Raw genomic sequence first — 12,469 nt, forward strand, 5'->3', positions numbered from 1 at the left:
TGAAACAATAGAGCCGCCAGGACAGGAAGTGCGTGCTACAGGAATGTCATCACGCCCCTGGAGACTTCCTGTGCCACTCTTCCACGCCACACGGTGCCAGACCAGACCACAATAAACTAGATAAGACCAGGGACGGACTAGAAATGAAAATGTCCCTGGACCTTTTGACTCAGACCGGCCCACCAAAACCCCCCCAGTGATACACCACTATCCACGCCACACTTTATGTAAACAAGATTACTGAACAATATTTATAACAATAACTTTAGCAAAATAGATGTCAAATAGAATAAGGGGAACGTGTTGCTCTTAGGAGGCTGGCTAGAGGGAGCACATATTGGCACAATGGCACTGGCAGCAAGGTGGCAAGAATCTCTGGAACCATCTGACCAGTAAAATAAATAATACAAGAATAAATTTGTCTCCAGGCCCACCCCTCTTGACCGGGGTGTCGGCGGTGGAAGTCGGCGATGAGGGCTGGATCCAGGAACCCAGCACCTCTCCTCCGGGCCATAACCCTCCCAGTCAACCAGGTACTGGATACCCCTGCCCTGTGGTGGAACACCCAGGAGGCATTTTACCGTGTATGCCGGATGGCCATCGATGACACGGGGAGGAGGGGTGGGCCTGGAGACAGAAGACAAAGCGCTGTGAGACACGGGCTTAATCCTAGACACATGGGCAGTAGGGTGAATACGGAGGGTATGGGGATAACAAGAGACGGACCGCAGTGGAACTAAGGACTCTAGAGATGGGAAAAGGACCAATAAAACGGAGGGACAGTTTGCGGGACTCCACCCGAAGGGGCAGGTCCCGTGTCGAAAGCCATACCCTCTGCCCAATGCGGTAGCGGGGAGCTGGAGTCCGGCAGCGATCCGCTTGTTGACGATACCTGGAGTTGGTCTTGAGAAGTGCCGCCCGAGCTCTTCTCCAGGTACGTCGACAGCAGTGGACGAACATCTGGGCTGAGGGTACGTTGACTTCCTGCTCTTGTTCTGGGAAGTCCCGTGGCTGAACAGGGAAGGGTGTTCGGGGCATACTCAGGTAGTGGGGTTGGTTGAAACCAGGCATCTTAGGGTGATTTCCAGGTCCTGGTTAGCTCGCTCCGACTGGCCTTTAGATTGGGGAATGCCTTCCAGAACTGAGACGAGAACTGAGGGCCCTGGTCGGAGACAATGTCCACCTGGAGTCCATGGATCCGGAAGACGTGCTGCACCACGAGCTGGGCCGTCTCCTTGGCAGAGGGTAGTTTGGGGAGAGGGATGAAATGGGTGGCCTTGGAGAAGCGATCCACTACCGTCAGAATGACGGTGTTGCCATCAGACGGAGGAAGCCCAGTGACAAAGTACAGAGAGATATGGGACCAGGGACGATGAGGAACAGGTAGTGGCTGAAGAAGGCCAGAAGGAGCTTGCTGTGGAGTCTTGTTCTGAGCACACACAGTGAATGCGGCGACGAAGGCAGAGACGTCAGGAACCATTGTGGGCCACCAGAAACATTGTCGGAGGAAGGCTAGTGTTCGACAGGAACCTGGATGACAGGTCAGCCTGGAGGAATGAGCCCATTTCAGGACCCGGGACAAGACTGAGTCTGGGACAAACAACCGGTTAGCCGGGATCCCTTCAGGTTCAGGCTGGGAACGTTGTACCTTGTGAACCATGGTTTCCATACCCCAACCCACAGAAGCCACAAGGCATGAGGTAGGGAGAATGGTTTCGGAGACCGAGGGTGTGGCAGAGCAACTCTATAGGTGGGAGAGGGAGTCAGGCTTTACATTTTTGGACCCTGGGCGGTAGGAAATGGTGAAGTTGAATCTTGTAAATAACAAAGTCCACCGGGCTTGCTTTGAGTTAAGGCGCTTGGCTGTACGGAGATACTCCACATTTTTATGGTCGGTCCAAACCAAAAATGGCTGTTCTGCTCCTTCCAGCCAGTGCCTCCACTCTTCCAGCGCCATCTTGACCGCCAGAAGTTCTCAGTTGCCTACGTCGTAGGTCCTTTCTGCAGGATTGAGACAATGGGACAGGAAGGCAAAGGGGTGGAGCTTTTGGTCCTGGGCAGATCGCTGGGATAGATCGCTGGGATGGCCCCCACTCCAACATCAGAAGCATCAACCTCCACCATAAATTGATGGGATGGGTGCTGTGGTGAACCAATGCTTCAGGTCCACGAAGGCTCTGTCAACAGCTGGAGACCATGTGAACGGTACTTTAGGAGAGGTGAATGCAGAGAGGGGGGCTGCCAGGGTGCTGTAGCCCCGAATGAAACGGTGGTAGAAGTTAGTGAACCCCAGGAAACGTTGTAACTGCACTCTGGACGTAGGTTGAGGCCAATCTACCGCTGCTTTCACCTTTTCAGGGTCCATTTGGACATTTCCACCAGCGATGACATATCCCAGAAAGGAGATTGTAGAGTAGTGGAACTCAAACTTCTCGGCTTTCACAAACAACTGGTTCTCCAGGATGCGCTGAAGGATGTGTCTGACATGGAGAACGTGTTCTTGGGCAGACCGGGAAAAGAAGAGGATGTCGTCAAGGTAGACGAACACAAAACGATTTAGCATGTCCTGGAGCACATTGTTTACCAGGGCCTGGAAGACGGCTGGGGCATTGGTGAGTCCAAACGGCATGACCTGGTACTCATAATGTCCACTGGCTGTGTTAAATGCTGTCTCGCACTCATCTCCTTCGCGTATCCGAACCAAGTGGTAGGCATTCCGAAGGTCCAGCTTGGAAAAAATGGTGGCCCCCTGGAGAGGTTCGAAAGCTGGTTGGGTACAGGCGAGAGTTCATAAACCAGGTCAGTCCAAATAGTACCAGGCGATAGGCAGGCTTGAGGTCAGGGGCAGGCAGAGTGGTCAGGCAGGCGGGCTCAGAGTCAGGACCGGCAAGGGTCAAAACCAGGAGGGCGAGAAAAGAGAGACTGGGAAAAGCAGGAGCTGAGAAAACACTGGTTGACTTGACAAACAAGACGAACTGGCACAGAGAGACAGGAAACACAGGGATAAATACACCGGGGATAATAAGCGACACCTGGAGGGGGTGGAGACAAGCACAAGGACAGGTGAAACAGATCAGGGCATGACACATACGATGCGCAGACACAATGTCCACTTGTTTGAAGATATTTTGAGACTGGTGAGGTGACCTGAAATATTCTGAGGAATATCTGAGCTGTAAGTATTGTTTCATACTTCAGCAACCCCACAATGTATCCTTGTGCCTTGACCCGTGCAGTAGTGTTGTTTTTCTGATCTTGTATAGTTGAAAGATTGAGAAGAACATCAACATAGAGTCCCTCATCTGGATTTCCAAAACCTCCAAAGACCTTCTTTAAGGCACTGTCTTTAGCCCACCAGCGTGTCTCTCCAATTGGAGCAAGACGTCTGTGTCTTGAGTCCTTGCTCTCCTTCGCACCAAATGTTCATCCTCTGGTAGGATTCACGGAAGAACACAGCTATGTTGTTAACGAGAGAAAAAAGTGACCCACTTGCCAAGACACTCTCTGTTCTGTCTGCCAAAACAAGGTTCAAAATGGTGGACTTTTCAGAGAGCAAGGCAGAGAAGCCTTTATACTGGCCTTGCATACTGGAGGCTCCATCAGTGGAATTGCCAATGCACTTGCTGATGTCAAGCTTCATGTTTTCCAGTACTTCACTCAGTACCTGGACAAAGTATTGTCTAGTGGATGCCTCGCATTTCACCACAGCCACAAGCCTCTCTTGGATGACGTTCGTCACATATCTGACTCTGACAGAGCATTGGTCTTGTGTTGTAATGTCCTGCGTGGTGTCAATCTGGACTGAAAACATGCCAGCTTCCTGGATTTCACTTGCTATGGTGGCCTGTATTATGTGTTGGATGGTGGTAATGACGTTATCGATGGCAGTCTTTGATAATAGAGTGATTAGAGAGCCTCTGCCCCCTCTTGACCCAGACTCATGCAGGGTTTTGCTTTTCTCTATGCAGGCAGTGAGATGCTATTTCATATACAGGCTGTACTTTCCCAGCAGAATGATCATCTCTAAAAAGTTGCCATGGTCAATGCTGCTGTCATCTAGCGTATAAGCTGCTTCAGACTGCATGCCTCTGTAGCTCAGATCCCTCTTGCCTATTACTTTAACAACATCTATAATGCGCTCTAGCACTTGCCTTCTTCTGTTCACTTGCTCTCTATGAGCAGACATCAGACTGCAGATGAACAGGCTCTCAATGATACCTTTGGAGGACCTTAGAAAGTAGGCCTCAGCATAATCTCTATGCATAATGCTCTTTCACTCTCTGATAGATATGCTTACAGTCTGAAATTCCATTCATGAAAGGGCTGTTCTCTGTGGGCTTTGCAAATGCCATACAAATGAAGCAGAATAAAGCATGGTTCTCTTCACTGTATGACAGCCACTTCCAGTTGGTCCCATCTTTACAAAAGAAAACCTTCTGCACCACAGACTTTTCACACTTTTGTTGGGGGTGGAAACTAAAAAACACATCTAGGTCCCCTGACTTCAGCCTCTTAAAATAATCAAAAATTGGGGTGGCAGTCAGTGGCATCCTGGCTCTGGCTCAATCTACATCTGTCCACTGCAGATGCACTATCCTCAACCTGGATGAGTAATTAGTATATATTAGTATTTTAGTATAATATTTGAATGTTAAATAAAAGTATAATGTTAATATAATAGTATAATGTTAGTATAATATTAATATTAATTACATAATGTTAGTATATTCATAATTTCATGTAATAGTATACTATATACCACTAGTATAATATTAATTCCAATTGGACAATACAGCAGTTTAAGAAATGCACAACCAACATTTATAATTTTTGTAGGTTTTGTTCCATCATTATATACTTGTGCAAGAAAAATGATCTACATTTCATTGGTGGTTAGTCTCTAATTTGTTAATGCTAAGTACTAACTTGTCATTAATCATAACCATTCATGCATAACAATGAGTTCAACATTTTGAAAGTTTGCTGTAGCACGTTAACCTTTTTTTAATGTCCCGCCCCATCCAGGCTGTGATTGGTCGGTTCACGAAAAGTGACATTGACGAGCACTTGTTTCAACAAGAGGCACCCGATATAGCTAAATAGCCAGCTATCGAAACACAAACATTGCTTATCTTATCTCTATTGTCTTCTGTCTTACCGCTTCAGCTGCAAACCTTGACTAACAGTCGAACTGGTATCGCTAGGCTCAATGGGCTGCTCTCTCTTTTCTCTGCTGCCAGTGCCTTCAGGCTCACTAGGCTGAGATGATTGACTGGTAACGGCGCCAAATGAATAATTAGTTATTTTAAAACATTTGGCTGCATCAGCCTCAAGGGACTTCAACCTCTTCTCTCTCCGCTTTTCAGCACCACCTTTACGTTTTTCTCTTTTTGTTTGTCCATCTTGCTCCACTGCACTATTTATCCAAATGTCACCACTTAACAGAGATGGGAAAGGGGCGGGGCTCAGATAAAGTTAGAATGGACTGGACCAAAAGTAATTGGCTGGAAGAGAGAGGCTGACAGATGTAATACCCAACTGCAGTGGGCCGGCAGCCCACTCGCCTGAGCCAGTCAGACACAGAGCACTTGGTTATTTTTATTTAAGTGAGGGTTGGGGTTATTTATATTTTGCGTTGCATCTGCCCCAATTATCAAGCGGCCCACCGGGAAAACTCCCAGTGCTCCAGATGGCCAGTCCGTCGTTATACAAGACCCTAAGTAGACCATAACACAATAACCCATCAGACCTGACCTGACCAGCCCAGAACACAATACACTATGACAAGTTAGAATAGACAAGACTAGATAAGCCTAGATCTACCTGTACTAGAACAGGCCACACAGGATCACAGCAGCACAACCTGCTTATGGGGAATAGAGCTTAAGGGTTGTTTTTGGACCAGGCAAAACTAACACAATGGCGCACAGAGTATGCTGAACACGGTTTGACATCCACACACACTTAACGTGTGCTGCCGTGGCAGTGCCAGGTACTTGGCAGCCTGCAGTAATTACCCAGGCTAATGAAGGGTCTGACCGAGACAGTTAACCTCTGGATGGGAGCAGAGCTGATCATAGAGCTAATAGAGCCCTGTTTAAGATCACTGTCTTTGACACACCGCCACAGGCACTATACCCCAGCACAATTAGCCTGCGGGCTAACATTGACTGCCCCCCTTCCTTTCACTCATTACCCCTATTTAACATACCTTCAGAAAGTATTCATACCCTGGCCTCCTGGGTGGTGCAGTGGTCCAGAGACTCTGGGTTCGAGACCAGGCTCTGTCGCAGCCGGCCGCGACCTGGAGGTCTATGGGGCGACGCACAATTGGCCTAGCATCGTCCGGGCCAGGGAGGGTTTGGCCGGTAGGCATATCCTTGTCTGATCACGCACTAGCGACTCCTGTGGCGGGCCAGGCGCAGTGCGCGCTGACCAGGTCGCCAGGTGTACGGTGTTTCCTCCGACACATTTGTGTGGCTGGCTTCCGGGTTGGATGCGCGCTGTGTTAAGAAGCAGTGGGTTGTGTTGTGGTTGGGTTGTGTTTCGGAGGACGCATGGCTCTCGACCTTCGTCTCTCCCGAGCCCGTATGGGAGTTGTAGCGATGAGGCAAGACAGTAACTACTAACAATTGGATACCACGAAATTGGGGAGAAAAAGGGGATAAAAAAATAAAAAATACCCACCCAAAATTTATTTTTCCATATTTTGTTGTGTTAAAGCCTGAATTTAGAATGAATTAAATATTTTTTTTCTCACACCCAACACACAATATATACCCCATAATGATAAAGTGAACACATGAAATACAAAAATATCTCATATACATACAATACCAGTCAAAAGTTTGGACACGCCTACTAATTCAAGGTTTCTTGTTAATTTTTTACTATTTTCTACATTGTAGAATAATAGTGAAGACATCAAAACTATGAAATAACACATATGAAATCATTTAGTAACCACAAAAGTGTTAAACAAATCAAGATATATTTTATATTTGAGATTCTTCAAAGTTGCCCTCATTTGCCTTGATGACAGCTTTGCACACGCTTGGCATTCTCTCAACCAGCTTCATCTGGAATGCTTTTCCAAAAGTCTTGAAGAAGTGTGTGTATCTTTGAAAAAAGTGTGATTTGAAGTGCCTATTAGGTGTTGGTCTGTCTTGTTTGTCTGTTTTTTTGTCTGTTTATCTAGATGTGGCCCGTGGTTGTTGTGTAAGGCCCTTGGCCTAAGAGGTGCACAACTCCTGGTCCCAAGTATTGCAGTGTCTGCTGGTTTAAAATTCACAAATTAAAAAATGTATTCAGTTATTTGAAGCGTTTAGTGTATTATTTTCTCATCATACATTAAGATCTTAATTTGATCACCCTGTTGCAGGAAATGTTAAACTTGTAGTGTATTTGAGGATTCTCAAATACAAGGATTCTAAAATTTGTAATTTCCACTTTGAAATTTCAGGCTTGATTTTCCTTTACGAAAAATGTATCGACTATAAAAATGTCCATTAATTATAATCCACATAATTAACATTTCCTGTTGCTACTGGATTATTTTCCTGCTGTTGGAGACTTGCTCCAATTCTATATCTGTATGATGATAAATATGACTAGGCTAACCAGAGTGACTAATAAAGCATTTCAAATACAATTAAGAGATTCTTAACCTGATCTATTTAGCAAGACATGTGTTTTTGCTTTTCTCATTCTGCTCACACAACATTGTTCACAGGATGAACTACATTGAAGACCTGTCACATTGTTACAGATGCAGGATCTTAATTTGAGCCAGTTTGCTACAGCAGGCAAATAACCCTGCAGCGACAGGAAATGTGAATTATTATGTGTATTATAATTATTGGATTTTTGTTGTTGTAGGGGTTGATACCTTGAATACACTACAAGTTTTCTGCTGTGCAGGAAAATTCTCATCAACAAAAGAGTGATCAAATCAAGATCCTACATCTATATGCTTTGGTTAAAGGATGCTTTATAGGATGCTTGTTGAATACACTTGAAAGAAAATGGACATATTACCTTACATGCTTTTGCTTCAGAATTTGTTAAGTTTCTCATTCATTTACAGTATTGTTGTTATTCCTACATGTATTAGACAGGTCTATAATTTAAAGTCAGGATTTTTGTGGGTTGTTGTGTATTTTGCAAGAAGAAACTATATTTGACCATATGTGCAATAACTATCATTACACTCCTATTGTCTTTACTCTCTTCTTTTTATAACCCTTTCTCGCTTTCTCTGCCCCCGTAGTGGTGTTTGTGTGTTGCTCTCCGGACACATTCAGGCAGCTGATGGTTCACTTCCGGCGAGCAGGCCTTCCTCAGGAGGAGTTTGTTTTCTTCTACATTGACATGTTTGGACACAGCCTGGACTCCCAGAATGCTCAACCGTGGGCCAGAGGGGACCAAGACGACCTTGTCGCCAAGGAGGCCTTCCAGGTAAGCCTTGGATCAGAGTCAAGTGTATCATCTCATTCCTGATCTCATTCCCATCATTACCTTGGAAACAGGTATCTGCTGTATTTTCCACTGACTTACACAGCAGGCCCTAAAGCAGTCATATTTTGATGTCGCTATGTTTCCCCATGGTTGTCATTGGTGTTAAGTGTGCTTCCAGGCAGATGAGATGACAAATCTAATCTGGATGATTTTCCATTCTCTCACTGTGAAGTACTTGAATTTTCTTCTCAATTCCCTAGTGAATAACAGACTTTCCATCGAGGGGGAGAGAGGCAACATAACTATATGTTTCGTGACATCCCATCAATGTGTTGATATCAGTCTCATCTCACAAAGCCTGAAAGAGCAAAACAAAGGGCCCGAGGTTTGAAAATGTAACTGATGCACGTACTGTACATCAGTGGTGCACAACATACGGCCCTACTGGTGGGTCGTGGTCATTTTGCATAGGTTGACACAGATTTTAAGTGGGTCCTAATGGTCTGGGAACCAATGCCATAACCCATACGTATGAACACTTCTCTCACTGCTGTGTTTTTACATGTTAGCCTTCTCAGACCTTAGTTTTCTGCTTGAATGAGGTTGGACCTGTATCTACACAGACTGTAGGAATGGGAGATGAGATGGTTTGATGAATGTTGTAAGGTGTTTTGGAGGATGTGTTCTGGATGACTGGTCACATTGACAACATATAATAGAGCAACTAGGCTCTAATAACAGTTGCCTGTTTATAAAAGCGACAGGCCTGGGAAAGAGGAACATACTGTTAATTTCTACCACAGAAATGGTGTTTCTCACACCTGTGGTTCATTCATTCATTAGCAGAAATTGATAACCTGATTTTCTGACCCAATCATATGGTATGATTCTGTATAATTCAGTGAAACCTTTGTCCTATGAATCACAATCGTTTTTTTTCTTTGTGTCTGTCTCAGAGTGTGAAAATCCTGACCTATAGAGAACCACAGAACCCTGAATATAAAGATTTTGTGAGGGACCTGAAGACAGATGCCAAGAGAATGTTCAACTTTACGGTGGAGGATTCACTGGTAAGAGGCTGTGTGTTTGTGTGTGTGTGTGTGTGTGTGTGTGTGTGTGTGTGTGTGTGTGTGTGTGTGTGTGTGTGTGTGTGTGTGTGTGTGTGTGTGTGTGTGTGTGTGTGTGTGTGTGTGTGTGTGTGTGTGTGTGTGTGTGTGTGTGTGTGTGGTGGGGGAGTGCTCTCTTGCAGGAAGACTGGGTGATCAAGAGGATGAGAACTGAAAGGAGAGAGAGAAAAGCTTATAAGCAGGAAATAGGAGAGAAAAACATGCAGAGAGAACAAAGCAGATGAAGAGCAAGTGAAAAAGGAGGAGTGACTCACCCTGCACACATACAGAGAGAGAGAGAGAGAGAGAGAGAGAGAGAGAGAGAGAGAGAGAGAGAGAGAGAGAGAGAGAGAGAGAGAGAGAGAGAGAGAGAGAGAGAGAGAGAGAGAGAGAGAGAATTGAGATCAAAAGGAGAATTTATTTTAAAAAGACAACTTGATCTCAACATGGCACAGACTAGAGGCAATATGAAGGAGAAGACATGCTAAGGCATGAAGACTTAGATCTACTACACAGAATAAAGCTCGGTATAATAATCTATGCACTGAGAGTACAAGACATTATGAACTTGACATAGACTGACCAGGTGAATCTAGGTAAAAGCTATGATCCCTTATTGATGTCACTTGTTCAATTCACTTCAATCAGTGTAGATGAAGGGGAGGAGACCGTTTAAAGACGGATTTTTAAGCCTTGAGACAACTGAGACATGGATTGTGCCATTCAGAGGATGAATGGGTAAGACAAAAGATTTAAGTGGCTTTGAATGGGGTATGGCAGTAGGTGCCGGGTGCACCGGTTTGAGTGTGTCAAGAACCGCAACGCTGCTGTGTTTTTCCTGCTCAACAGTTTCCTGTGTGTATCAAGAAAGGTCCACCACCCAAAGGACATCCAGCCAACTTGACACAACTATGGGGAGCATTGGAGTCAACAAGGGCCAGCATCCCTGTGGAACGCTTTCGACACCTTGTAGAGTCCATGCCCGACAAATTGATGCTGTTCTGAGGGCAAAAGGGGTGCAACTCAATATTAGGAAGGTGTTCCTTATGCTTTGTACACTCAGTGTAGGGCTATCATATTATAGAGAATATCTCATTATGAAACATTTGATTGAGCCACATCTGACAGGCAAAGCAACACACAAAGAACTATCAGTAGTACTAGTTCATTTAGCAGTAGCACTAGTTCATTGGTGTTTGCACATCTGAGAGTGTGTTTGTGCGTAGAAAGATGGAGAGGCTGCGATAAGTAGGCTTATACGTAATTGGCTCGCGTGCAATGCCTGGACAATTGATTAAATTTAATTCGGAAGAAAAAGCTAATTTAGTTAGTGGAGCTTATCTTCTTCTTATGTTCCCTACAAAGGTGCACAATGATGATTTTCTACACACTTCTGCAGCTGAATCACTGATGTCTTGTTTAGGAGATGAGAGAGACACACACGTATGCGCACACACACACACACACTCACAAAGATTGGCACGATACATCCACGTATCCTCAATATGGTAGATTGACTGCCTTCAATTCCATCGTTTATAACTGACTCCGGATGGAGGTGTGTGTCCTTGCATGCATGTGTGTGCTTTCGCGTCAGTGACAATTTACACTTCAGGAGGGGAGGGCAAAATAAAGAGCTTGACAGGCCACGTCATCTAACTGCCCTCCCCGTTCGATACACACAAATCCAGGATTGTACGTCAGGGTTTCTATTCCACCCCCGGGAGGAAGGGAGACTCGCCATTGGTCCTGGTTTCAGACAGGGCTGTCTGGCACCCCTCACAAGCCGATGAATCACTTGTAACAGACAGCTAAGTGCAGTTAATGTAATAAATAGTCAGGTCTGACTCTGGAGGATGAGAGAGAGGCACAAAGCATGAGAGCTCTGCCCTGGTCTACCTGGTCCTCATTCACCCTGTCTGGACATTATGTCTGTACGTTTCCAATTGATGCAACTGAACTGAGTGAATTGTCTGAGTGGGTTATTGTCCTCATATTCCATTCTGTGATTGACGTGGACAGCTCTTTTGGTTTGGGACCATTGTTTGGAGAGATGACGAGATGGAAGAGGAAATTGTTCCTCAGGCACAATTGTGAAATTAATAAAGGGGTAGAAATAAGTATGGAGATGATAGGAAATAATTATAGTTGTGAGAAATAGAAAAGTGGCATTAACTTGAAATATATCAAACACTGTAGAGAAGCTTGTAGAAGAGACAAGTAGTTAGCAGAAGAAGTTCTGCTCTCCATGGCAGTGGCACAAATATAGCTAGACATACGCAGTAGCTTTCTAATGATAGAAAAAAAGTATATATTGGATGAGAGGTATAGATATACTATTAATACATGTATTGTATGGTTGATCTAAGCCATCCCAAAAGAATAAGTGATGATAGATTTAAGAACTATTCTACAATTTCCTTTTGCTTCCCTGCAGATGAACATAATCTCCGGAGGGTTCTACGACGGGCTGATGCTGTACACACACGCCCTGAACGAGACCATGACCTCGCCAGAGGACAGACCTGTGGGGAAAACCGTAACCAGGAGGATGTGGAACCGCACCTACAACGGTCAGTCCACTACACGCACCTCAGTTCATAACCTGGATCTTTATTCCATTGAATCAGGGGTCAGAAAGGTTCTTGGATTTTTTCGGAACATGTGTGAACATGTTTTCAGTCTAGCACTAGCTTTGTGCTCTGTCTCTGGTAACTACAGTGGTCTGCGTTTTGTCACAGAGACAATTTCAAAAGATTTGAACAAAATGTTTCATGTCACTGGATTAACTCTGAGCTCTGGCTTACGATCTCTTGTCAGTTTCTACCTTTGAGGAGGTAGTTCTGTAACAACAACACATTCAATGTCTTCCTTGCAATTTCTCGGTAGATTAATTATTGAGTGAT

At 44.9% G+C, this 12,469-nt stretch overlaps 1 protein-coding gene across 3 annotated transcripts in view; it reads left to right on the forward strand.

Annotated features, from left to right (window-relative positions):
• Positions 1-12,469, forward strand: part of LOC129837448 (atrial natriuretic peptide receptor 1-like) — a 65,410-nt gene that overhangs the window by 21,428 nt on the left and 31,513 nt on the right. For all 3 annotated transcript variants that reach the window (XM_055903610.1, XM_055903611.1, XM_055903612.1), the window contains exons 3-5: positions 8,270-8,457; positions 9,414-9,527; positions 12,001-12,136. In XM_055903610.1, coding sequence (XP_055759585.1) covers positions 8,270-8,457; positions 9,414-9,527; positions 12,001-12,136 — 438 coding nt within the window. The remainder of the gene's footprint in view (positions 1-8,269; positions 8,458-9,413; positions 9,528-12,000; positions 12,137-12,469) is intronic.

The sequence above is a fragment of the Salvelinus fontinalis genome, chromosome 38, assembly GCF_029448725.1.
Source record: "Salvelinus fontinalis isolate EN_2023a chromosome 38, ASM2944872v1, whole genome shotgun sequence".
In the NCBI taxonomy this organism is placed as follows: Eukaryota; Metazoa; Chordata; class Actinopteri; order Salmoniformes; family Salmonidae; genus Salvelinus; species Salvelinus fontinalis.